This window comes from Sebastes umbrosus, chromosome 19 (genome assembly GCF_015220745.1).
Source record: "Sebastes umbrosus isolate fSebUmb1 chromosome 19, fSebUmb1.pri, whole genome shotgun sequence".
Classification (NCBI taxonomy): domain Eukaryota; kingdom Metazoa; phylum Chordata; class Actinopteri; order Perciformes; family Sebastidae; genus Sebastes; species Sebastes umbrosus.
Window position 1 is genome coordinate 4,237,348 of NC_051287.1, and position 27,720 is coordinate 4,265,067.

The 27,720-nt window shown below is 37.7% G+C and overlaps 3 protein-coding genes across 4 annotated transcripts; 1 reads left to right on the plus strand and 2 right to left on the minus strand.

The window, feature by feature from the left end:
- Window positions 1–296: 296 nt before the first annotated feature.
- trappc13 (trafficking protein particle complex 13) lies at window positions 297–12,284 on the minus strand. 2 transcript variants are annotated; one of them, XM_037752788.1, is made up of 13 exons: window positions 12,127–12,284; window positions 10,343–10,411; window positions 8,211–8,310; window positions 8,023–8,107; window positions 7,804–7,931; window positions 7,576–7,648; window positions 6,369–6,413; window positions 5,954–5,971; window positions 2,655–2,788; window positions 2,368–2,566; window positions 1,321–1,421; window positions 688–835; window positions 297–609 (listed from the first exon to the last, which is right to left on the minus strand). In XM_037752788.1, exons 1-13 carry the CDS (start codon window positions 12,170–12,172, stop codon window positions 502–504), a joined length of 1,254 nt encoding a protein of 417 aa, XP_037608716.1. In that variant the 5' UTR covers window positions 12,173–12,284; the 3' UTR covers window positions 297–501. The 2 variants fall into 2 exon arrangements, with proteins under 2 accessions (XP_037608716.1, XP_037608717.1); XM_037752789.1 differs by lacking the exon at window positions 5,954–5,971.
- Window positions 12,285–13,567: 1,283 nt separating this feature from the next.
- LOC119478222 (cytochrome b ascorbate-dependent protein 3-like) lies at window positions 13,568–15,804 on the minus strand. The gene is made up of 3 exons (XM_037752793.1): window positions 15,618–15,804; window positions 13,811–14,019; window positions 13,568–13,726 (listed from the first exon to the last, which is right to left on the minus strand). Exons 1-3 carry the CDS (start codon window positions 15,802–15,804, stop codon window positions 13,568–13,570), a joined length of 555 nt encoding a protein of 184 aa, XP_037608721.1.
- Window positions 15,805–25,607: 9,803 nt separating this feature from the next.
- Window positions 25,608–26,932, plus strand: LOC119477723. The gene is made up of 2 exons (XM_037751828.1): window positions 25,608–26,261; window positions 26,429–26,932. Exons 1-2 carry the CDS (start codon window positions 25,644–25,646, stop codon window positions 26,828–26,830), a joined length of 1,020 nt encoding a protein of 339 aa, XP_037607756.1. The 5' UTR covers window positions 25,608–25,643; the 3' UTR covers window positions 26,831–26,932.
- The last annotated feature ends 788 nt before the right edge of the window (window positions 26,933–27,720 follow it).

Sequence of the window (27,720 nt, forward strand, 5' to 3'; positions counted from 1 at the left end):
TATGTTCAGATTGAATCCAAGATCTACCCGACATCCCAGAGAATCCTCGCACTTTACTTTATCTCTGTTTAGTACAGTGATTTGGCACCCAATACGTATCCTGTGTGTCTAAATATGTGGCTTAAAACTTCAAGAAATCCCTATAATTTACATATTTGAAGAAGATATGCTCAGTGCAGTTCCATTTAAACAGATAAAAATGAGCATTTTCATTAAATATTCTCGTCTATGAACATTTTTAATGACAAAATCCACCATGATATATGTTTTGAAAAGCAATAGGAAATCACAAATCATTAAATTACAGAGATTTTATTAACATTTATGCACATTTACATAATTATTTTCAAAGAAAGCGATTTATATTATTCACAATTCATTTTTAAAATACAGTATTATCCCCTCAGGTTGCAAAAATGAGTGAAGTGTCGGCGTTATGTGCAGAATTCCACTGTTGGTCCATTCATATCTAAAATGCAAAAAACAAGCTAAATAAAATGTCTAGCACTCGTTGCTGGTGTACGGGCAGACCACACACACTTGTGCAATGTCGTCGTATTCGTACGTCCTCTTCAGAAATGTATCTGTGAGTCTCAGTCCGGAAATACTCTGAAACAAAAAGGTTTGAAGAGTATCAGTGAGCGGGAACAGCAGGAGGAGGATACAAACTTAAAGTTTGGATCATACCTGCAGCCCCTGGACGGATGAGAGGAGGATGAGGGGCAGAGAGAGGAAGGCACCAGGACTGAGTTTCCCCAGCTGTCGCCCCGATACACCACACCAGTGGATCGACCTGGTGTTACACATCTCCAGCACCAGGTCCATGGTTCTTTCACTACAACACCAAGGTCACAAAGAAAAGATGGTTGTTAGTGCTGTTGGCTTTAGTCTGAAAAGTGTCTGAAACAAAACATCTGAAAAATGTCCGAAAAAAAAGATCTGAAAAAATGTCCGAAAAAAAAGTCTGGAAAAAAAAGATCTGAAAAATGTCGGACAAAAAAAGTCTGAAAAAAAAAGATCTGAAAAATGTCGGACAAAAAAAGTCTTGAACAGACTTCCAGGAGATGGTGCTGCAATTACACTAAAGTAACGCAAAGATTAAACATTACAAACTACTGTAAAACTAAATATATAAAAACTAAACCTTTCTGAAAAACTGAAACTAAACTAAAACTAGCAAACGCACTCTAAAAATGAACTAAAATTAAACTAAAATGAATTTGAAAAGTCAAAACTAATCGAAAACTCTAAACTATTATAACCTTTGGTCGGGCCTGTAATTCAATGATTTAGTCAGATGTTGGACTGCGGGATTTTTACCTGCAGTTGGTGATTTTACAGATAATGTCAAAAGGTTCTTCAAGGTTGACAGTGTCAGGAAGCATCTCCAAAGACAGTCTGATGTCTCCATACCCTGGAGCCTGAAAGACATAATAAAAGGATATAATACAAATAAACATGAGAAAAATTCTTTCATTTTGAAAAATGTCCGAAAAAAATATCTGAAAAATGTCGGACAAAAAAAAATCTGAAAAATGTCGGAGAAAAAAAGTCTGAAAAAAAAAATCTGAAAAAATGTCAGAAAAAAAAGTCTGAAAAAAAGAAATCTGAAAAATGTTGGACAAAAAAAGTCTGAAAAAAAAAATCTGAAAAAAAAAAATCTGAAAAGTGTCGGACAAAAAAAGTCTGAAAAAAAAAATCTGAAAAAATGTCCGAAAAAAAAGTCTGAAAAAAAAAATCTGAAAAATGTCGGACAAAAAATTCTGAAAAAAAAAATCTGAAAAATGTTGGAGAAAAAAAGTCTGAAAAAAAAAATCTGAAAAATGTCGGAGAAAAAAAGTCTGAAAAAAAAAAAATCTGAAATGTCGGAAAAAAAAAGTCTGAAAAAAAAAATCTGAAAAAATGTCAGAAAAAAAAAATCTGAAAAATGTCGGAGAAAAAAAGTCTGAAAAAAAAAATCTGAAAAAATAGTCTGAAAAAAAAAATCTGAAAAATGTCGGACAAAAAAAGTCTGAAAAAAAAGATTTGAAAAATGTCGGACAAAAAATTCTGAAAAAAAAAAATCTGAATAAATGTCCGAAAAAAAAGTCTGAAAAAAAATATCTGAAAAATGTCGGAGAGAAAAAGTCTGAAAAAAAATATCTGAAAAAATGTCTGAAAAAAAAGTCTGAAAAAAAATATCTGAAAAATGTCGGACAAAAAAAGATTTGAAAAATGTCGGACAAAAAATTCGGAAAAAAAAAAATCTGAAAAAATGTCCGAAACAAAAGATCTGAAAAATGTCAGAAAAAAAAGTCTGAAAAAAAAGATCTGAAAAAAATTCAGAAAAAAATTTAAAAAAATTATTATTTGCTGTCTAATTAATACCATTCTCTGCAGCTGACTGGTCTGTAGCCTCCCTCTCTCTCCAAGGTTGGTCTTCCATACGATGTCGAGCTTCCCTATCACCGTCACACCTTTGATGACGCCGGCCTTCTCCGCGTACTCCGGCTTTGGCTTCAGGCAGTACAGGTACTGCCGCGTGTCCATGGGCTGCAGGTAGGACATTTTCCCAAACGTGGACTCTCTGGAAGTGAAAAGTTACGGATGAGAAGTATAAAAAGCTGACGGTGAACACATGAAGGAATATGCAGGAAAACTAAAAGTGCTTTTACCCGTCGTCTCCACCTTCGACCGTGTTGAGCTCTGTGACGTTGTACATCATGGAGGGCTCCAGAGAGACCTTCTCCATGAACATAGGTGACGTGGTGATGTTCTGGATCTGAGCCTCCAGGAACACTTCATCTGTCTGGAGCGGAGAAGGCCAGCAGTTACTAACTGATATTTGTTGCTCACAATCAAGTACAATGACATTATCTCCAAGGCCAACTGAGCAACACAACAGCTGTATCATTAGGTATTAAAGGAGGGTTAGGCTTGTGCAAAGTCCTACAGTCTTAAAGGATAGGTTCACGTCCGTCTGATTCACATGTTCATATGAGCGTTTAAAAGTTACTGGTTGCTGTGATTTTCCTCCTGTCCAGATTGGCCACGAACCACAGACTGTATATGAGAAGTGAACGTATCCGTGACGTCACCCATCGGTTTGTGGACTGCTGTTTTGAAGCCTTGAGTTCGGCATTTTGGCCGTCGCCATCTTGGTTATTTGCAACCAGAAGTGACACGAAGTACAACCGAACGCTGAATAAGACATTTTTAGGCGTCCAAAAAGGTTATAATTAACTTTCATGAACTGAAAACACACTGTGAAAGGATTAAAGTTATAAGACGAAAACGCGGACAACTCCCAGACCGGACAACGCCGTGGTAGAGACCTGTCAATCACAAGGTAGCCCCGCCCTAAAGCATGCCCTGCTTTATGGTCTATCTGACTCTAAATGGGACCATAATTTACTAAATGAACATCATGCTGTATTGAAGAAGACTTGAAACTAGAGATTGAGACCATAAACTCATGTTCACAATGTTTACTGAGGTAATAAATCAAGTGAGAAGTAGGCTCATTTTCTCACAGAGGAGTCGCCCCCTGCTGGCTGTTAGAAAGAATGCAAGTTTAAGGCACTTCACCATTGGCTTCACTTTTCAGACCCCGGAGTCTCCCACTGCCAATGAAGAGATACCTTCCTAACAAGATTTCAATGTAAGAGATGGGGAACAAAATCCACAGCCCAAAAGCCTTCTAAAGTTTAACCTAAGCAAATATGATGCTTCAGTAGTCTGAGTTGGACAAAACAAGTGGGCATCTTCCAAAGTTAGTGTTTTTAGTATGAAATTCTTGTGTTATTGTTTCTCCGCAGCAGCTCAGCAAGAAAACATGTGAGCACATTTTGCAGTAAAAACACGGTAACTTTGAAAAATACCCACGTTGATGTGACTAACTCAGACTGCTGAAGCCTGATACTTGTTATATGTTTTTTGTCCCCCATCACTTCCACTGGAGATGGATCTTTTAAACGCCGATATGAACAGGAAGAATGACTACAAACAGCTGTTTTAACGTACATATGAGCATGTGAGCAATGTGTTGATATAATAAAATGTGAACATATCCTTTAACCTACTCTGTAAGTGATGTGAGAGTCGTGTAATGTATCAACATGTATCAACTAGACAAACAATAAACATATAAACACATCAATTGAATTATATTACGTTTGCTCAGTGTACCTTTGAGGACATTGTTAGTGGAAGTGCTGACCAGCGGAGTAAACAGTATACAGTAGGGGTTGCACGGCGACTGATTTCGTCTTTCAAAGTGTCTCTCAAACATCAACTAGTCGTGTGTTTTTAAACCAATAATCAGATTATTTATAGCAGCCATGTCATCTGCATCAGAGCCTTTCAGAGGAATAACATTTTCTATGACGGCCATATCTATAATGCATTATAAACATATTTATAATGCATTATAATCTGCTTATAGCACATAGTTACAATAATCATAATACATTAAACAGCATTTTATAAGATGAAGTATTATAATACTTCATAATTGCTGGTCACTCATTTATTTTTTTTCCCAAGGTTCATAGTGTATTCTAATAGCATTATAATCTTTTCATAATACATTATAATTACTCTTATAATGCATTATAATGTGATTAAAAGTTACTCTAAGTGGTCATTGGATTTATTAAATTAGTTTTACAGTGTTTGTGTGTTGTTCTTGCAAAGATTTAATGATATTTTCATTCATTTTACAACGGCCACTTTATATTATATCACATTATAATACTGAATATAATATAATTTAATGCACTCTAAAAACATTATGATGTATTACAACTATTAGAATTATAAAACACTATGATCCTTGCAAATAAAATGTCAGTGAAATGATGACGTATTATAAAACTTGATCTTATAAGTCATTATAAAATGCTTTTATGCATTATAGATACTTATAGCTATGATTTTAGAGTACTATAAGCAGATTAGAAGTATGTTTATAACCATTATAGATATGAACGTCATAGAAAATGTTACTGAATAAATTACTATATAAATTAATAACTTACTTGTGCAACAAAATGTTACAATAATAAAATGATATACAGTGACGTGGCTTGTTAAAAAAATACTTGTCTCTGTCAGTTTACAGGCCTTGACATGGTGTTTGTACAGGATTGTAGGCAACTAGTTGATGCTTTGGAAAAGTAACACTCGGTGTCAATCTCAGTCTTCACAACTGTCAAACTCTGAGTGCAACCTCTACTGTACAGTAAGATACAACGAGAGAGAAGCAGAGATTAGTCCATGCCTTGCGAATCATAACATGAACATGAACCGTTCTGAATGAGGTTAATGTTAAATCACAGAGCTCAGCATCTCCCTTCCATGCAAAGCCATTCCAACCAATACCCGAAACCTCACAATTTATGACATGTAATCAAGTATATTAAAACAATTATGATCCAATGGTAAAGGATTGGAACAAGAAAGTAATTTGGTGTTTTATAATCACTGACAATAAGAGCACACCTTCAACCCAGCGATACGAGAGTTCAAAATGATGATTCATGTCTGAAATACTACATAATCATTTACATCTTGACCAATAGAAAATGAGAACAATCATACTCATAATTTTCCCCATAATGATGATAAATTGTTTAATCAATGCATTCCCCACCCGCCACAATTTAACACCACAAACTTCAATTCAAGCCCCGCGTCGGATGAGTTTGCAAGAAAGCACGAGCGTCCAAAGAAAGGGCAAAAGAAAAATAATGGAAAGTTCACGTCAAGGTGTTAAATAAATGAATGCAGTCACTTGTTGTTTTTTTTATCTTTAACAATCTACGTAGCAGGCGTTTTATAATTCACATTATGACTTTCCATTCCTCTACTTTGCACCTTTCTATTGGCCCCCCAGAAAGACAACAAGTCTGCTGCACCAAAAAAGGATTAAGAGAAGCTAACGTTCAGCGATGAGAACAGAAGGAACAATTACCACGGAACTGAGGTCACTCTAATGGAGAAAATAAAATACAAGACATAATAAACAAATGAAGTTACATGCCAAAGATGATGACAATGAATATTTGCATACCGCTAATATATATAAAAAGCTACTAGTGTGAAAATGAGAAAAAGGAAAAAGCTTGTTGCCTCTGTGAGGAAAACACTTGATCTCCAGCTCGTCAAACTAGTTTTCTGTTAAGTTGACAAATCTGGAGGTACAAGTGTTTCCCAGGAGACCATTCTTATATTAACTGCCCCTATTAGCATATGGAAATGTTCCTAACTATGAAATGAAATATGATGTGAAGCAAGTCATACAATACAGTTCTTCTATTTGCAGAACGACGTGGTGAGAGATATTTCTATTATGCTGATGCTGGTAGATTTGAGAGCGGCCGACTTACCTCGGCATTGTAGAACTTTGTCTTCACATCCAGCGGCTTCAAAACCTGATTGAAAATAGATTGCAAACTGAACGCTGTCGTTTTCTCACACTGTACCTCCATTTGGCAGAAAAAAAATCTTTTCCATGCGAAAATGATTAATCAGACAAGAAAATCTTCAGCTAAGAAACGGAAGACATCCGAGGGATAATACTGGAAATGTTGCTGAAGGGAAGACGGTTACATTTAGTGCACAAAGTGAGAGCTGAAGACTGCCAGACACCAGATCCACAGCTACGATGGTAATTGCTTTTGCTCCGTTGTGGACCTGTGACATTTCTCAGGTCTTCTCCAAGCTTACACAGGAGTTTAACACGGTCATCTAATGCACTGGTTCCCAACCTGGGGGTCCCGACCCCCGTTAGAGGAGGCCGCGAGGCCTTCTTGATTTTAAGGGGTGTAAAACAACTTTTTAAATAACATACAGTTGGCCTACATCGCGGGATTTCAACGCGAGGACAAACTGGCATGGCCATTTGCAAGGGGGTCCCTTGACCTCTCACCTGAAGATATGTGAATGAAAACTCGAGAGATGAACAGAGTGAAAACTGTATCTTATTAGATAAAAAAGATGTTGAAAAAATGCATAATTTGCAGTTGAAAAAAGGGTGTAAGTCGCAATATATCGTAATATATCTTATCGCAATACTCAGCATATACAGTAGGATAAGGGCACGGTGAAGAACTGAACACAAGTTATATTCACAGAGCGTTCCCTCTCTGATAAACAGCCTCGTCCCGCTTTAGAAAAGTACGCAGTTAAAACAAACAGAACTAATAGAACAATGGCCAAGCGCCAGGGAGAAGAAAACACTGACAACAGAAGAAGACTATTAATTAAACATAAACATAATACAGACAGAGAATGGCATTAAAGGTTCCTAAAAATAACAGGAAAACTCGTCTCTGATGCCGAATTCACAGGAAATAATCGGCTCAGAATTCATCTAAATTGCTTGAACTTCCTGCAGTTATTGCGTTCACTATTTGGGTTAATTGTACAGTTAATCAGTTGTTCTGCACTGTTATTGTTATGCATTGAATATAATATGAAATATCCATAAAATATGTCAGGGGTCGTTAGTTTACTCAATGATCGAAAAAGGGGTCCCTTCAGGAAAACGGTTAGGAACCACCGATCTAATGAGAACGCTTAAATATAACTCACCTGGAATTTGAAGAACTTCCGAAAATAGAGCTTCTCCCCGTACTGAGTGGTGTAACTGACGGCACAAACTAAGCTGGGAATTGGAAGAGAGCAAAGAAACATTTAGAATAGCAAAAACACGATGATGTGTGGTCTTTTTTATAAAGATTCCTTCCCTGATTTGGTCAGTTGGGAGGACATTTTGGCAGCACAATAGGGTGCTATAACAAAAAAAAAGGTCACACTCACATATGAGTTCCAATCTCTTTGACTTCGTGGTGGATGACATCATCAATGCAGCTTTCAGGTTTGAGTTCAGACACTGCGGAGTTTGACGCCGACAGGTTGAGCCTCTGAGAGCTGGTCTGTAGATCAGCCTGCGGAGGATCACATCACACAACAGCACAGTTGTGGGTCAAACGGTTGAGTGTAATAAGTGTTGGAAGTGTATTTCTTCTTTTACAGTACCTTCACAAGAATGTCCTTCACAACTTGGCTGCTATCATTGTGCACGCTAATGTAACTGGAGAAGGTCTCGCCGAGGAAAATATTTCTGTGGAACGCAGAGACGTGGAAAAGTCAAATCTTTAAACTTTAAAACAAAACTTCGCTCCACAAAAAGTTGAATTTTCCAACAGCTGATTAGCTTATGTTACCCAAAGTTCTGCGGTAATGTAAGCATCTCTCCCAGCATTAATGACTCTGCTTCTTTGATTGTGGATGGGTCCTCCCTCATGAGTTGACCAAACAAATCCCCTACAGAGAGAAAAACACAGACACAGAGAGAGCCTGAGCACATACAAGACTTAAACAATTAACAAACATATATTACATACTGTATATATAAGTTCATGTTATATAGCCTCCAAAATAATATCAATGTTTTAAAAGCCAACCAGAGCAGACCGGTGCTAAAACAGAGCATTTCAGAGGGTGAATACAGGTATATTCAGACAGACAATATGACAAAGATAAGGTGTCTTTTGTACATTAAAGCCTATAAACATGCTCTAGTAGAAACCCCAAAACACAAGTATATGTCCCCTTTAAAGCTGGAACATGATAGCAAAAATGCTTTTATGTTTCTAATGTCAACTTCAACTAATTCATCTTTGTGAACTTTAAGATAAGCTGTCACTTCACTGCTGCTCTCTTGTATAAATAGCAATCCCTTCCAGAAGTGTCATTGTGATTTATGGTCTGTAAGGAGTTCAGTTACCAGCGAACACATTTCTCTGTGGTGTACTCCACAAGAGGGGGAAACAAACACTGAAACTCTCAGCAGGAGACAGATCGGAGACCGTAAATCTATAGTACAGATGTGCCCTGGATCTAATCCAAATGTTACAGTTCAAAATCTATATAAAGTAGGTTAATTTAATCAGTTTTTAGATAGTTAGTTTATCTTTCTGCTGCTAGATTATACAGTACAGGTTGTTTTAATATCTACAGGTTTAGGGAAATTCTCAAAAATGCAACATTAGACAATCAATCCCATCATTGATACTTTAGCACAATTATTATATCTTACTATTGCAAGCATCGATTAAAAGCATGAATGCAATTTTTGTTAATTTCTTGCACACCTGTTGACCGCTTTAATTAGGTTTTATGGCATAAAGATATTTGCTTTTGTTCCCTAAAGTAAATATTTCAACATAAACATGGAAGTGTTGTGTGCTGTCTTGAGTGGGAAACCCTAACGTGACCGCAGAGAACGTTAGCTATTGGTGGATTTTTGGAGAAGAACACTAAGAAAAGCAGAAGCAATGCGCTCAGACTGAGACACGAAAAGTAGAAGCAGGACATCCACTTAAGCCTGGCGTCAGTCGTTATGTTGCTTCCCTTTGTGCATATTATTGTGAAATGGTGATATAAACTTCTCATTGATGTTCTGCTTGGCGGCCAGTTTCTCAATCTCAGTCATGGATTTAATTCACTGGAATACAACGTGAGTGAAGAGCCTGAGAAGTTTGGAAAAATCTGATGGGTTCTTTTTGTACTTGCACGTAAAAACTCACAATTGATAATAAAAAAAATAGACAATAGATGTGTTTTTTGGAAGCTTCCAAAATTAATTTCTATTTTGCTGTCACGCTGAGACTGAATCTCTACGCTCTAAAGAACAGAAGACAAACAGCAAGAAATGATACTACAGACCCAGGATTGTTTCGCTAACTTTCATGTTTTCTTTTCTCCTCCGTCCTCTTTAACATGACATGGAGCCTTGTGACAGACAAACAAACTAACGTTATTAACAAAAGCAGTACAGTACAGTAGCTCAGCTGTTAGCACAGTTGCCTCACAGCAAAAAGAATCCAGTGTTTGAACCTGACCCCGGCCGGCTGAAGCCTTTCTGTGTGGAGTTTGCATGCTCTCCTCGTGTCTGCTTGAGTTTCTAACAGGTGCTCCGGTTTCCTCCCACAGCGCAAAGACACTCGATCCAACAATGATTCTTAAAATTACTTATTTCACTCCCATCCCGTGTGCTGGCTGCTGCTACATTTGATCAGTCAACAGTAGAATAATTTATCAAATCTGATTCCCTGATAACAATTTAAGCTCTGTGTGGCATGGATCAGACTGCTGTGTGTGTCCACATATCAGCTAAGAGATATTGATATGACAACCACAACAAGTGGAAAAGTCAGCAAATCCACAGCAATACAAAGTCAATAGATCCACAGTCATATGACACAGATATCACACCTCCTGTTGTCTGAACCCTGCAAACAATTCTCTTCTGCTATACAGTAAATGTTAAATGGAGAATAAAATCCAGGCTTACCTGGCAGATCTCGATCTTCACACGTCACTGGCAAGTTTGTGAAGAGTGTCGGTTTTGTTAACCGCATCACTGTAAAGTAAAGTGACATCAGTTAGTGATTGGACACACAAGTCGGTTATTATTGTGATGATGTTTCTGGAGTATTAAAGTACCGTTCAGTTGAGTATATCCTAGTGCTAATAACTTCAGTAACTAATTATCAATCTCCCTGTTATGTGCAGAGAGGCAGGTTTCATTGTAGTGACTGTAATGCATAAATAACCTTTAATGTATTGCAATAAATCTATTTTGTTGACACGTTTCAACACAATTTGTTTCCAAAGTGAGCTACAGAAATTACAAGTATCTGAAAGGCTGATTTAGTATTATGATTTACTGGTCTAATAGGTACATTTCAGCAGCTGTCAGTTTACACCAATAACATAACATAACATTTGTGCACTGGATGCATATTCTCAAAGCAAGATCTGGGGTCAGTATTTATTGCATCTTATAAATAAACAACCTTTAATGGGTACAAATTAATCAGAAACACTATCAAGTTTATTGGCTAATTGCTGACTGACACATCATTTGACTGTCAGTTGTTATAGAGCATCTTTGCTTATACACAAAGTGTAATATTGTCTTAGCTGGAGGCAGGTTTCATTGTAGTCTTTGGCTGTAATGCATTAATAACCTCTGATGTATTGCAATAAATCTATTTTGTTGACAACACAATTTGTTTTCTAGATGAGCTACAGAGATTACATGTATCTGAAAGGATGAATCAGTCATTTGATTTGACCTCAACTATGATTTACTGGTCTAAGATGGTACATTTTAGCAGCTTGCACCAAAACATAACAAGTTTGTGCACCGGATCCATATTCTCAAAGCAAGATCTGGAGTCAGTATTTAATGCATCTGATAAATAAAGAATATAAACAACCTTTAATGGGGACAAATGCATCAGAAACAGAGTCAAGTGTATTGGCTAAGTAGCTGACTGACACATAATTTGACTGTCAGTTGTTATAGAGCATCTTTGCTTATACACAAAGTGTAATATTGTCTTAGCTAGAGGCAGGTTTCATTGTAGTCTTTGGCTGTAAGGCATTAATAACCTCTGATGTATTGCAATAAATCTATTTTCTACAATACAATTTGTTTTCTAGATGAGCCACAGGAATTACATGCATATGAAAGGATGAATCAGTCATTTGATTTGACCTCAACTATGATTTACTGGTCTAAGATGGTACATTTTAGCAGCTTGCACCAAAACATAACAAGTTGTGCACTGGATCCACATTTTAAAAGCAAGATCTGAGGGTCAGTATTGTTTGCATTTTGTAAATAAACAATATAAACAACCTTTAATGGGTACAAATGCGTCAAGTGTATTGGCTAAGTAGCTGACTGACACATAATTTGACTGTCAGATGTTATAGAGCATCTTTGTTTATACACAGTAACATATTAACAGACACAGAACAAACACAGATTACTAAAGATAACAAATCTAGTGAGTTTAATTCACTCATTAAGAAACCATTATGTTCAATAGCTAGCTGCTGTAATATATTACTACAGTGACTTTTAATATCTCAGCTTTGAGTACTATTTAAAGCTACACCTGTCATAAACAGTCTTTAAAGCATTTTATAGAATATAAAGGTTTATTATTGTCTTAGCTAGCTAGCTAGTTAGCAGCTAACAGCACAACAGAGCTCAGATATATAAACATTAAACATCACGTGGAGTCACTTTATGTTTATGCTGTTGTAAAGATAATAAAGTACCTTTTAATGCGAGCAGGTGTTCTTGTTTGGCTTGAGTTACATCCATGTTGACAGAGTAGATAGTCTTATCGGGGAGATGTTAGCTGCTATGCTAACTGGTTGTTATGACAGACTAGTCGGTGACCTTTGACCTTACAGGAAGCTTAGAGGTGCATTACTGCCACCATCTGGACGGGAGGGGGAACAGGAGACTGTGCAGAAACAAAATAAATAAATAAATAAAATAAAATAAAATAAAATAAAATAAAATAAAATAAAATAAAATAAAATAAAATAATAATAATAATAATAATAATAATAATAATGAAAACTCTAGATTCGTTTAACTAAATCAGTTTCTCTTAAAAACTGAATAATTTCACACTATATGTTATAAGATAAGATAAGATAAGATAAGATAAGATGAACCTTTATTAATCCCCGGAGGGAAATTCAGGTGTCAAAGCAGCAACATCAGCAAACAGAGTGAAACACAGGAGAGGTTTAAGGTATACAAAAATTATAAAAACAATAATAGAGATATAAAAGATACAAAGTGAATGGGTGAACATAGTGTGTACAGTCCGTCAATAAATAAATGTAATATGTGCATATGTGCAGTCTATAAAGTGGTATATAGGATGTATAGTGTAAAGTAAGTGAAAAGTGCGCCAGTGGTTAGAGTCCAAGATGGTTGCATATAGTGCATGTTTAAAGTTCTTAAAGTCCTCATAGTTCTCATGATTTATTATTTGTAATGTTGATGAGAATATGTCAGCCTGTCAAACTGTAAAAAAGAGCAGGTGCAGCTACAAGATGATTTTAGTTGTCCAGTGTGTGGAAATATTGTAATTCACCATGCATATTATCTAACTGTCCTTATTATTGTTGGAATTAAATTTGTCACTGTAAAATGTTGGTTTGAATCGACATGGTTCTTTATCCTGAAGAGTTACTGCTGCTCTATGCAGACATCTAGTGGTCTAAGCCTGTAATACAGCATTACAGCTTTAATTCATCAGTTTAATAACAAAAGTGACCTATAATGACCTCCTAACGTTTACATATTTTTAATAAAATACCACACAAATATATTGCCTAATCAATCCCTCAGATAAACTGAAATTCACAACCTGGCCTGATCCAAAAAATAATTAAATCAGGATGGAGGTAGTCTAGTGTAACACCTCAGAGCTGCCAGCAAAATCTGAGCATATTGTTTATTTTAATGTTTTTTGTAGTTTCATACTTTTTATGGTTTGATAGTTGTTTATTTTGTGCTTATATGATTGAGCTGCTGAAGAAGAAGAAAAAGAAGAAGAAGAAGATGAAGAAGAAGTGGAAGAAGAAAGAAAATTGATTCACTAAATGTTTAACATAGGCCATCATGTTGTGTAAGATTGCATGTGATTTTGTTTGTTTTCCTGTTGAAATAAAGAAGATCTGTTGGATATCTGAACACTTACAGAGAAAAGAGCAGTTCCTCATTGATGCCACTGATGCAGGAGGTCACACTGAGGATCAGGATTGCTTTCCCCATCCAGATGTGGACAGGTTTCAGGGTGCTACGAAACCACGGCGGAGAACATGGAAGCAAGAAGCCAGCCTGACCAAGAACCCACTATAAGCAGCATAATGAAATGCTTTAGTGCTTTCTCACAGTTTCCTCACGTATATTCAATAATTCAATCCCTTATATACGTACCTCTAATGTAAACATTACCACGGTGCAGATGCCCACCCAGCTGTGCACAGAGTACATATCAGAGATGTGGAGGACTCTGTGGAAGTCAAACACAGCACACAGGCCCAGGACGGACAGCAGCAGAGCCAGAAGCATCAATCCAGCATGCACTAGCTTCCAGATGTGCTTCTCCTGCTTCCAGGTGAACGGTACGCGATACACAACAGCCGCTGCACATGCATACAGTAAGTGGGAAATAAATGATGTAAACAGTGCGTTAATTTGCTGTCTTTTGCTTTTTACTTAAAATTGCTGAATAATGACGGGATATTGTCATTTTAGCATAATATTGAAAAGTCAGATGATATTTTTCACTTACATTTGACGTTGAAATCATTTAGTTGATGCACTCATCCAGTGAGGAATTTAATGAGTTCAATGTCTGCTTAGATTCATTTCAGTTTTCTGGGTATTATGATCTCTAACTACATAATAACAAAATCCACTAGAGCTTTAATCAGTTTCACTGAGAGAGAATACCTCCAGGCTCAGTCAGCCCACTGACAATAATAATCATTTCAGCTGAGACGTCTATGAGAAGTGATTTCACATTATTAAACAAAAACTACATCAATTTCTGGAACTCTCTTTTCATTCAGAATTGTTTTAGCACAATATGTTTGTACAATGTACAGTAGTGATACACCCCTGTAAAAATGCACTGGAATAAAGCCGCAGGAGACATTCTACTAAACTGTTTTCACAGCCTGAGTGGTTCTCCTTGTGATAAGTAATCTGATCTACAAGTGTCCCTTTAAGGCCAATATTTTGTTTTTGTGTGGTCAGTGGTACACCGATAACAGCAACACCATTCATTTAGTCCTTTCAAGATATCGTGGTAGAATCAGTAGTCATGGATGGATTACTGAACAGGCCTACTGGTCACAGGCCCAGGGGCCCAAAGTGTCTGGCCCCCTCTGTCCCCCTGTACTAACCAGGAAGAGACTCAAAATGACCACAAAGAAATATAAAACGACTACAAAGAGACACAAAATGACTACAAAGAGACACAAAGCAGAGACAAAGAGACATAAAATGACTACAGAGACTCAAAATTACTACAAACAAACACAAAATTACTACAAAGACACACAAAGCAACTACAAAGACTCAAAATGAATCAGAAGAGACATACAACAACTACAAAGAGACACAAAATTACTACAAAAAGACAAAGCAGCAACAAAGAGACATAAAATGACTACAAAAAGACTCAAAATGACTACAAAGAGACACAAAGCAACTACAAAGAGACACAAAATGACTACAAAGAGACACAAAGCAACTACATAGAGTTACAAACTAACTACATAGAGACTCTTGATAACTACAAAGAGACACAAAATGACTACCAAGAGACATAAAACAGCTACATAGAGACTCAGAATGACTACAAAGTGACACAAAAGAACTATAAAGAGACATAAAATGACTACAAAGAGACACAAAGCAACCACAGAGACACAAAATGACTATAAAGAGACACAAAACAGAGACACGTTTTCATATCTGTGGCCAGGGGCCCGTTCTCTGGTCTCATGTCAACAGTAAAGTTGTCTGTATAATGCAATACAGATCAACAGCACCAAACTACATCCTCCAAAACGATCATACAACTGAATCTACACCTCTCTAAAACAAAAACTGAACATTATAGCTATCATGATGGTAGGATTTTAGTTTTACCTATAGGTGTACTTAATGAACTGAAAACTGAGAGTATACATACTGCAGCGCTGTAAATCCTTATTACACTACAGTAACGTACCATTGCCATACAGAACCACCAGCCCAGACACCATGAGGACGGGATGCCAGTTGAACTGCAGAGCTGAACCATCCCAGGAGAAACCACCACGCCAGTGTGAGCTCCAGTAGCTCACAAAGAGCAGACAGAGCAGGCCCAAACACAGGCACAGCGCGTAGGAGACGTAGAAACACACAGACGGCCTCATGTCTGAGAGTTTGGGAGGGAACAGAGTATACTGTAGATACAGAATAGTGAGCTCAATTACAAACCCTGAAGAAAGCAGAATTTACTTAAAGCATCAAAAGCAAAATGACTGAAGAATATCCCATTTCATAGTGTTATATACAGATATTACTGGATTATTGTTACTGACGTGCTCATGTGTAAGTAGCATTTTACTGTTGCAGCTGATCGAGGTATAGCTGCTTTTAATTATTTCATATACTGGTGGGCATGTGAGTCTCCAACAATGCAAAATCCCCAATCTTATAATAATAATTCTGGATAATAACTGGGTCCTAAAAAACACATTTTCTTTAAAAAAAATCAGAGTGCAGTGAGATTATTTCAGCCTGTTTTTAATGCCAAATTTAACTATAATGAATAATGCACTGCAATTATGGAAAATTAAAGCAGATTTTAGAAAATATCTGAATGTCATAATTGCAGAAAATGATTACAGATTAAAATGAAATAATAAAACTGGATAAGAATGACATTTTAACAGAGAACAAATGCATTATAATCGAAAAGATTAGTGACTAAAGCTCTGCAGTAAAAATAATATTTACCTCTGAATTGTGGTGGAGTAGAAGAAGCCTATAAAGATGCGTGGAATGAAAATACTCAAGTAAAGTACTTCAAAATTGTTTTTAAGTACAGCACTACTGCTCAATACACTCAGAAAAATCAATGTTAAAAAACCTTTTCCATTACGCGTTCCTCCTTTGAGCGTTTCACAAACAAACTATCGTGATTCGTGCTTCTGTCCTTCATATTAGTCCTGCTTCTTCACTCTCTTTGTACCTAAAGATGACCAGAACAATACCATTAAAGATCCTGTTGTTCTGCTTTGTATTAGTAGCTTTGTAGCACGCATTAGGAATTGTTTCTGACGTAGAATAAGTCTGGTGGTTAAGGGAGGGACGTTTGTCTTGTGACAAAGAAAAACAAAACACATTATTTTGTCACTTTTTGCTTGGTCATGTTGATATGCCATGGAGTCTGGATCTGGATATTTATTATAAAGCAACTTGACTGTAACTTTGACGTATTTATAAGACATATTTATATATATATATCAAAGGTCAAAGGTCAAAGTATGAGCATCACAAACACGTTTTTATCAACTTCCTTCCAACATGCTGCATCACGTGCATTGTTTTGTGAGGTGTTATATAGTAATATTTCTTTTTCAAAACAACCATGTGGGTGAGAGAGACCTCTTAAGCATGTCATCTAATTTAGCACAGACCTCCAGGAGGGAATAAAGCCTCCACTGTTCGTCAACAATCGTGAGATCTGGACTAAAGCAGATGATCAGAGAGGGAGAGTCACGCATAAGGAGAGTGACGCCAGATGAATGTGGAACCTCATTTTACTGTGTAATGACAAATGCAAAGACGGGAGGACCGTGAAGCTGAGAAGACATTTTATTGGAGGCATCAAGAGAGAGATACGTTATGTCAACAGCAGAAAGAATTCCATGAAATATTCAGGTGTTTAATGTATTTCAGACCCGCTTTCTTCTACTTTAGCAGAGAATAATGAACACATGAGGTGTAAGTCTACACATCGTAGAGCAGCAAGGTGGCCGCGCCACTCAGCGGCATATTGTGCATGATCTGTTTGGAGCAAATGTTTTCATCCTCTTCATCCTCGACGAAGACGGACACAAAGTAGCTAGCGTTGATTGGATTGGATTCCAACGGCACCGGCTGAGTCTGAGACGCCAGCACGCGGACTTGTTTGACGTCTTTCCTGAAGATGAACTTTTTGCCTGCAGGAAGCACGGCGGTTATCTTATCGTTGCCTCCGGACTGGGAGGCGATGAAGGCATCCATCTCCAGAGACTTGTCTGTGATGAACACTCGGATGTTCCTTTTGCTGTTGTTGGTCACTGAGCATGAAGTGACGAGGTTTCCCATGGTGGTGTTGTCAGATGTGTGCGATATGATTGGTCAGGACTGCAAGGTGTTGCTTGAAGCTGTAATTAAAAAAATAAACAGATATTCCTCATAACCTGGATTCAAATTTGTACATTTTTATATACTAAAAATAAAGCCCCAGAACAATATACACTTTTTTTCTCTCCACATCTTAATACTTATATTATTTATAATCTTTTAGCTTTGCATATTCTTTCAAATTCTTATATTTACTAATTTCTAATTACCATTCTTTATTGCATAATATCCTCTTAGCAGAGACTCATGAGCATGTGACAAATACTGCTATTTAATTTGATTATTTTACAACCATGACTTGGAGTTACAGTGTGACCGTATCAGTTTTATTACATAACACCATCCACTCCAGCGCTCGATAGATTCATACTGTACATGAATGGAAATGAAAAGACATCGGCTACGATGATGACATATATTCCATTTCTTTTAAATAAATCTAGTTGTTTCTTTTAGTTTTGTTTGAGCCATTCAAAGTGTATATGCCAAGAAATGTAAGTCTTCTGAGAGCACAAAATTTGCAATGCTTTCTTCTCTATATACAATAAAACACATGCACTAGTTAGTCTTTAACACAGATCAGTTAACAACACATCATTTTAGTCTTTTCTTAATGTCTAGTCAATCAAACACAGAATGAATTCTTACCTGCTGATCCTCCAAAAGGCAAGGTGACAATAATGCTCTGTGGCTTGTCCTCCTGACCTAAGCAGTGAGCGATAACAATAATAATATGCAAAAACTTTTAGCACAGTTAAGGCAGGGCAAGATACTGTACAGTATATGCACCTGCTTGAAAAGAGCAGGGCCAATGTGGTGTCTTTAACACTTAGCATCTCCTTTACTTGCAACCCACATTTTTGCCAGTGAAGAGACATTAATAATACAAACTACTGTCCTTAACCATTATAAAAGGGTAATTGTTTTGTAGATATTCTCTCACTCAGTTTTTGCAAACTGTTTTGTCTGATCCAGGTGTTTCTGTATTTACAGTAATGTGTCCTGCAGTCAATTAAAGGATAAGGTAAGTGACATTCTTATTGTCAATTAATCACAAAACGATCAAATCCAATGTGTCCATCCAACGTGTTCTCATCCCAACTTGTCACATACTGACTCACTTTTCGCTCGCAGTAAACACATGCTTAATGTTGTGAATTAAACACAACCGCTTAGTTAGGTTTAGGAAAAAACAACATGGTTGGGCTTAAAACTACTACGTTTATAAAGTGAAAATGTGACTTGACATTGTGAACACGGTACACGGGCTGATTGTACCGTGAAAGTCAAACTTCACGGGACACTAACGGCGTTCTCTCTTTAAACTACGTCACCACAGTCACTCTTGGCGCACTTTCCCTGAGCATTTATTATTGCCGCGGATGGGTTTACATTGTAGTTAATGGAAACCTTGGTGCGTCTCATACTGACGCTAAAGGGTGCCTTGTGCGGCGGTATCGATTGCCGACAGCCATGACAAAGCATTCATATTTGACGCCCTGGGAATGAGAATGGGCTGGATTAAGATCATACCATTATCCATTATCATTCAATTAACAGATACAACTTGTTAATAGGATCAATCCATTGTTGGGTTTGCGTGTTTTCAAGGGGATTTGTAGACAATAAGTAGAATACAGAATATCACAAGACTTATCTTTTAAGTTACTCTGAAATGTGATATGGCAGTGGTATGACAGTATTACGATTTTGAACATTATACAAAAACAAACGGTTCAATTTGAAGCGGAGAAGCTTCATAACTCTTTAGGAACAAGCTTAAACTTTCCTATAAGGTTTACACACTGTGAAAGTGCCTCTTTGTAATTACAGCACCTTGTTAGATAGAGCAGAGCCGTTATTTGCTGCATGGTTTGCATATTCAAAGTGAGACGAGAAAGCAGCAGTAAAGATAACGTGGTTACTGTTGGGTTTATGCTGCTTTTAAAGCACTCATTCTCAGGCACAATGAGGCCGTGGCTGCTGCTGGTGTCCTTGCTTGTCTCTGACCGGAGTCCCCCTGGAGACGGGGACTGGGTCATGGATTACTACACTCGGAGTTTATGCAGAAAACTGCTCCAGATGACTCCCCTGGGACTGGAGATACTTCAAACTGAGCACCGAAGCATGCAGAGGAACTGCCTGTGTGTTGCTGTGCAGCACAAACGGACCTCCCCTTTTTACTGGGCACACACAGACCATCATGATCATGGATGCAGTTTGTTTCAGCAGGAATTTACAGGAATAATCCATAGGAATCATATCCCAGCACTGGTATGCTTATTTCAATCAGTATTGGTGTGAATATCAAACAAAATACAATATCTGTGCTTTATAGAAATGGCTTTTCCCCTATGTTATGTTCCCTGTTCATGTACTGAATTATTATCACAACTATATTCCATATCTTCCATGAGCACATTAATATATTTTATCTTATTGCATCTTCTCTGTTCTGCTGCTCCCTGGTGTGTGCATGAATTATCAGCGTAACAGGTGGGATTGTCACAGTCAAGCGTCCTCAAAATTACACCACCTAAAAGCATGAAGCTGATCACTACGTTTCGTACTAATTAAACGCTGTCGACGATAAGAATATCTGACATGTTTTTTGCATCTGTTCAGAATATTTATGGGAGAGCAGAGAGATTAGTTTCCAACTAATGTGATTGGCTCAGAAACTTTACTGTGAAACTTCCTTTCTTTAGGCTTTAGGGCAGAAAAAGACCTTGGAGACATGGAGACCTTAGAAAGACGATTACTAAGAATGAAAAATATTCTATAAATCTCACGGTTAGACAGACATAAAGAAATAAAGTTACTGAAAGAGTAACTGCAACAGTTGCAGAAATGTGAATAACTCCCTCTGAGATTTCCTTTTTCTTCACTTATCATTAAACTCAGATATCAATGAATGCTGCATGGTCGACGGTGTGTGTAGTCGAGTAGTGTGCCGAGGGAACCGCATGCCATTAAAGTAAAAGCTGAACACGGAGAGAGACGCACTAGAGCACTAAAAAGAACCATTAAAAGTTTAAAAATGTCACTCCATGCATCAGAAACCAAGAGTCTGCAGCCACACTAGCAGCTCTTTGAGGCTGCACTCTGAGCTAAATGCAAACATCAGCATGCTGACAAGCTCACAATAACAATACTAACATGTTATTATTAGTAGGTTTAATGTCTACCATTGTCACCCTGTTAAAAATAATGATAACTTTATTTATAGAGGACTTTTCATACAAGAGATGGAGCTCAAAGTGCTTTACAAAAAAAAAAGAAAAATGCAACACATTCAAACAAGGGCAGATAGACAATAAAATTACAAAATAAAAGGACAGTAGATACTAAAAATATTTAACAGAAATTAAAAATAGACACCATTAAAAATAATAAATAAAATTCTAAGATAATTAGTAAAAAAAATATAAAAATAAAAATAAAATTAAAACAACATTTTTTAAATAATAATTATAATGATGACATAATAATAATAATAATAATTAATATTATAATATATATATATATTATATAATAATAATATCATTAATAATAATAATAATAATAATAATAATAATAATAGCTATTATTATTATTATTATTATTATTATAAGCCAAATTAAATAAATACGTTTTCAGCTGTCGTTTAAAAAAGTTCACAGATCCTGCATGTCTTATAGCTTTTGGTAGGGTATTCCATGATTTTGGAGCATAGTTTAAAAAAGTTGCACTGCCTATATTCTTGTGCGTATTTGTGTGTATTTAAAAACTCAGTAGTAGAAGATCTGAAAGCTTTTGAAGGCTTATAAAACAACAGAGAGTTTGCAATGTGGGTCCCAAGAAAACAAGTAGGCTAAAAGTACCTTAAAATCTATTCTAAAAGATACTGGGAGCCAATAAGAGTGTGCTCTTTCTTCCATGTTTTGGTTAAAAGTAGCAGCACAGCTCCGAATAAGTTGAATTTTCAAAATGTTTTAATTGACCAGTAAAAAGAGCATTGCAATAGTCTAAACTATTTCAAATAAATATGTTTTTCAGCATCTTTATAGGATAGGAACGGACGTTGGTAATGTTTCTAAAGTAACAATCTCCTTTAAATGTGAAGTAATATTTAAACTCTGAATCTAGAACAATGCCCGGGCATGTTATTTCTGATTAAATCTCGGGAGCCACATGCACAAGTTTGCACAAATCTCTTTTAGCTCTGGGGCCAACTAAGAGTTATTAGTTTCGTGTCTAAGCATGCTAACGTTTTCTAATTAGCTCTGAATATAAGGTGCAGCTGAGGCTGATGGGAATGTCATTTGCAGATATTTGGTCATAAAACAAAGTATTGGAGGAGCTAATATTTCAACCTGATGATGGCGCCAGATGAAAAGTCCATCTAGTAGTTGTTGAGATATTTCAGTCTGGACCAAATTAAGTGATGGATTGACCAAATGACATTGCCGTCCCTAGAGCTATTCTGCTCGCGAGGCTAAAAATGTTCACATGAATGAAGTAGTGTACTTTAAATGGCTGTTTTTATGCATTTGTGTGGTGGCAGTTTTGTAACCGACTCTATCTTGCTCTCCTTTCACTCCAGGTTGTTTCTCTCCTTCACGGAAAGGGAAAAAGAGCTCCAGTATTTCTGCTGAGGTCAGACTCTCTACCAGCGCTGCATGTTATTAAGGAAACCAGCCATATTGCCATGGACATAATAAAAGATCACCCTGATTCATGGACACTGCATCATCACACAGCTGCCTCAGGCCGCAATTTTCAGGCTTTCTTACTGGAGAAATCCAAGAGCTGGGCACCCGACACCATTTTTCAACTGCAGAAAACGCTGACAAAGAGATACTGCGCTGCTGCAACTGTGATTATTCCATGCTGTTTTAAAGAGGGTGAAATAACACCAGCAATGAACATCAAGAAAATATCCAAAGAACAGATTGCACAAATGGAAAAAAGACGTCGGCGAGCGATGGACATTAAAGTTCCCATGAAGTATGATGGACAAGCTGCAGTCCGTCAGCATGACGTTTTCAAAGCTGCAACTCTGCACTCAATGAAAACCTCAGATAGATCACAATTAGAGATACAGAGAAATCCACTCAGAGTAATAAAGAAAAATGAACACTTGAACTTGCAAAACAGTGCTCAGAAGCAGCATCCTTTAAAAGCGGCATCTAGTGTGTATAATGATGATGGAGTTAAGAGGCAACTCTTGTTGGTATCCAGAGAGAACACAGGATCCATAAATAGCCCGCAGTACAAGATAAAGGCTACTCAAGGTGATGATAAAGAGGATTTCAATGGGAAGAGAATCACTAAACAAGCAGAGTTTCGACGGCCAGAACGATCACATACTAACACTACTGCAAATAGAAACCAGAAAAGATTGGCATACATCCTCCAAGCTCCACATAAAACAGATAATAATGATGTTGATACCAAACAAGTTCTTACTGAGGCGGGAGAAGAAGTCTTAATCATGTTACTCCTTCCAGGCACAGAGAGAGACACACAAACAGAATCATCATCGGAAAGAAAACTTATTCTGAACTCAGACACTGGGTGGAAAACAGTAAATATACCCATAAAGGAGCTGGATGACACCTCACCCATGACTAAAGTTATAAAGGAGAGCTTTATTATTGAACCAGGGAGCTTGAAAGGATGCCTGTTTTCATTAGAAATGTATGCGCTAGATAGAACAGAGAGAATAGATATAAAACCAGCAGAAAGTACAGCTGAAGTAACTACAGCGTCGGTGTATACTGAGGAACAGGTCAAAGAAACAAAAGAGGAAATAGAACACACAGAGACTGATAATTCAACTCGTGAAAATATGGGCATAAATCACACTAAACAAGAGGGAAATGTGCCGTCAGAAGAATCAGTCGTACCTTCACCTCCCTCACTCAAAATGACGGAGAGAGAAAAAACAGAGCGTATAGCGGAGACAACTCCAGTAAACATGGAGCTAAAAGAGACAACGACAAGTATGGAGGTCTTCAATCGAGGCAGCACACAGAAAGCAGACAGTCCACCGCCACGTACAGAGACTGCAAGGATGACAATGAGCCCACAATCTGAGACTGACGCTGAGTCCAGATTTATAACTGGGAATATACACGCTACGACTGAGAAGTCCTTCTCAGGCCTCAGGATGACACAGGACATCCCAGCAGATACAACCAAACTTCATGACGTCACAGCCAGAGCTGTATTAATCAGGCCAGGAACGTACGGAAAAGTTGTCAGAAAGGATCCAAAAGTGGACGCATTTACATTTGCTAAACCTTTATCAAAAATCCACAAAAAAACAGAGCGTATAGCGGAGACAACTCCAGTAAACGTGGAGATAAAAGAGACAACGTCAAGTATGGAGGTCTTCAATCGAGGCAGCACACAGAAAACAGACAGTCCGCCGCCACGTACAGAGACCCCAAGGACGACAATGAGTCCAGAATCTGAGACTGACGCTGAGCCCAGATTTATAAAAGCTATAACTGGGAATATACACGCTACGACTAAGAAGTCCTTCTCAATCAAACTTCATGACGGCACAGCCAGAGCTGTAACAACCAGGCCAGGAACTGACAGAAAAGAAGTCCAAAAGGATCCAAAAGTGGACTCATTTACATTTGCAAAACCTTTATCAAAAATCCACAAAAAAACAGAGCGTACAGCGGAGACAACTCCAGTGGAGATAAAAGAGACAACGTCCACTATGGAGGTCTTCAATCGAGGAAGCACACAGAAAGCAGACAGTCCACCGCCACCTACAGAGACCCCAAGGACGACAATGAGTCCAAAATCTGAGACTGACGCTGAACCCAGAAATATAAAATGTATAACTGGGAATATACACGCTACGACTGAGAAGTCCTTCTCAACCAAACTACATGAAGGCACAGCAAGAGCTGTAACAAACAGGCCAGGAACTGACAGAAAAGAAGTCCAAAAGGATCCAAAAGTGGACGCATTTACATTTGCAAAACCTTTATCAAAAATCCACAAAAATACAGAGCGTATAGCGGAGACAACTCCAGTAAACATGGAGATAAAAGAGACAACGTCAAGTATGGAGGTCTCCAATCGAGGAAGCACACAGAAAGCAGACAGTCCGCTGCCACGTACAGAGACCACAATGAGTCCAGAATCTGAGACTGACTCTGAACCCAGATTTATAACTGGGAATATAAAAGCTACGACTGAGAAGTCCTTCTCAGGCCTCAGGATAATAGAGGACATCCCAGCTGATACAACCAAACTTCATGAAGGCACAGCAAGTGCTGTAACAACCAGGCCAGGAACTGACAGAAAAGATGTCCAAAAGGATCCAAAAGTGGACTCATTTACATTTGCAAAACCTTTATCAAAAATCCACAAAAATACAGAACGTATAGCGGAGACAACTCCAGTAAACATGGAGATAAAAGAGACAACGTCAAGTATGGAGGTCTCCAATCGAGGAAGCACACAGAAAGCAGACAGTCCGCCACGTACAGAGACCCCAAGGACGACAATGAGTCCAGAATCTGAGACTGACGCTGAACCCAGATTTATAACTGGGAATATACAAGCTACGACTGAGAAGTCCTTCTCAACCAAACTTCATGAAGGCACAGCAAGAGCTGTAACAATCAGGCCAGAACCTAACAGAAAAGAAGTCCAAAAGGATCCAAAAGTGGACTCATTTACATTTGCAAAACCTTTATCAAAAATCCACAAAAAACAAGAGCGTATAGCGGAGACAACTCCAGTAAACATGGAGATAAAAGAGACAACGTCAAGTATGGAGGTCTTCAATCGAGGCAGCACACAGAAAGCAGACAGTCCGCCACGTACAGAGACCCCAAGGACGACAATGAGTCCAGAATCTGAGACTGCCGCTGAGCCCAGATTTATAAAAGCTATAACTGGGAATATCCAAGCTACGACTGAGAGGTCCTTCTCAACCAAACTTCATGACGGCACAGCAAGAGCTGTAACAATCAGGCCAGGAACGTACGGAAAAGTAGTCAGAAAGGATCCAAACGTGGACGCATTTACATTTGCAAAACCTTTATCAAAAATCCACAAAAACACAGAGCGTATAGCGGAGACAACTCCAGTAAACATGGAGATAAAAGAGACAACGTCAAGTATGGAGGTCTTCAATCGAGGCAGCACACAGAAAGCAGATAGTCCGCCAAGTACAGAGACCCCAAGGACGACAATGAGTCCAAAATCTGAGACTGACGCTGAGCCCAGATTTATAACTGGGAATATACAAGCTACGACTGAGAAGTCCTTCTCAGGCCTCAGGATGAGACAGGACATCCCAGCAGATACAACCAAACTTCATGACGGCACAGCCAGAGCTGTAACAAACAGGCCAGGAACTGACAGAAAAGAAGTCGAACAGGATCCAAAAGTGGACTCATTTACATTTCCAAAACCTTCACCAGCAATCTACAAACCAGCTACAGACACGCTTCGAAAAGTAAGTTGCATGTACCAGATTTTGATACCATCTCATATCTGTCTGTTAGATGTGAGGCTATAGCAAGTAACCGATAAGCTTAGCTTGGCACAAAGAGTGGAAACAGCTAGCCTTTTTTCTCACACTTCTCAGCAGTGAATGTACTGATGCAAAGTTGTCCTCCACAGACTGCAGATGACAACGTGCCACTCTGCAGAGGTTTAATACATCGCACTGAAGCTGGGTGGAAACGCTGTACGGAGAGATCTGCAGGCATGGGAACAAAGAGGTTTTCCTCAGATGCATTTAAGGATACAGGAGAGCAGTGGGAGAGAGAACGCATGTTCATCAGAGACCAGAAAGACAATCTTATTAGTGATGATGAATACTATCATTTCTATTATTTTGATGGAGTGCTGAAAAGAGTTCAGAATAATTATTACCCGAGACAAAGACGGCGAAAAAGGAGCCCTAATAACTCAGAGAATAGTGTTTTCACAGTGAGAAACAAACGAGACAATCTCCTCAGTTATATCCAACGTCTTACTTTAAGGAATAAATCACCTCAAATAATCAGGTACAGGAGATGATGTGCAGTGAAAACTAAATACACAGAGAGAACCACGCGAAACAATTAAAAATGCAGAATACAGAAACACAGTTAAACACTGATAAGTGATGTATATTTTAACCTGCTGGCCAGTAAATTAAATACAATATCATGATTAATGTCACCAACTCATCATCATCAAAAGAGATAAGATGTCAGAATAGAGTGCTGCAGGATGGGTCCTAAAACCTGGATATGCATTTTAGCATTTCGGGTTCCCTTGTCTGGAAGTCAATGGGTTTTTAGATGCTTGAAATAAGGTCTGTGGTTAACACAAGTTTATCAGATTTTAGTATTTTGTTCTACAACATAAAATACATCAATAAATACCCCACTAGTGAATTTTGAAGCCTTTATGTGTCTTAAAAACACAAGTGGCTAAACAAGACGTCATCACGCCAACTCGTCCTCCTTCACAGCCTCGTTGTTTAGTTCGTTTATAGCCTAACGTTAGCTTTTTACTTCTGGTGATTGCATTTAAACTTCAAAAATCCTAAAAGTGTTGTTCATTTGTGGAGATTATCTTAATGAAAAAAAAAATTTGTAAGTATTATAAACGTTTGTTTGCCACAAAGCTTATTTTCTGCAATAATCAAAAACACAATGGAGCAATCCCGTTGGCTTTTTGTCGAGCGAACTCCGGGCGATGCTAACAAAAATATGTCATCCCTAAAGCTCTCTATAACTGGGTGAATAAGCAGGGGACATACACAATTTCATCTGATGTTTCAGTTTAGCCTCACTTTTTGTACTTGTTTTTAATGTATAGTAGGAATATTTTGTAAGATTTCACTCTGTATGTATATTCAGTGTTTATGAATTTAGTGTTTATTAATATAAGTGATATGAATAAGACTATGTATAGTAAAA

Excerpts from the sequence above, each read along its gene's own strand:
- LOC119478222 (XM_037752793.1), bottom strand. The coding sequence starts at position 15,804 with ATGAGGCCGTCTGTGTGTTTCTACGTCTCCTACGCGCTGTGCCTGTGT. Across the intron at positions 14,020-15,617 it reads GGTGGTTCTGTATGGCAATG|CGGCTGTTGTGTATCGCGTA; the intron begins GTACGTTACTGT and ends ATGCATGTGCAG. Across the intron at positions 13,727-13,810 it reads TGGTAATGTTTACATTAGAG|TGGGTTCTTGGTCAGGCTGG; the intron begins GTACGTATATAA and ends TGCTGCTTATAG.
- trappc13 (XM_037752788.1), bottom strand. The coding sequence starts at position 12,172 with ATGGATGTAACTCAAGCCAAACAAGAACACCTGCTCGCATTAAAAG. Across the intron at positions 8,108-8,210 it reads ACATTACCGCAGAACTTTGG|AAATATTTTCCTCGGCGAGA; the intron begins GTAACATAAGCT and ends TGCGTTCCACAG. Across the intron at positions 7,932-8,022 it reads TGAAGGACATTCTTGTGAAG|GCTGATCTACAGACCAGCTC; the intron begins GTACTGTAAAAG and ends GATCCTCCGCAG.
- LOC119477723 (XM_037751828.1), top strand. The coding sequence starts at position 25,644 with ATGAGTCCAGAATCTGAGACTGCCGCTGAGCCCAGATTTATAAAAGCT. Across the intron at positions 26,262-26,428 it reads CTACAGACACGCTTCGAAAA|ACTGCAGATGACAACGTGCC; the intron begins GTAAGTTGCATG and ends TGTCCTCCACAG.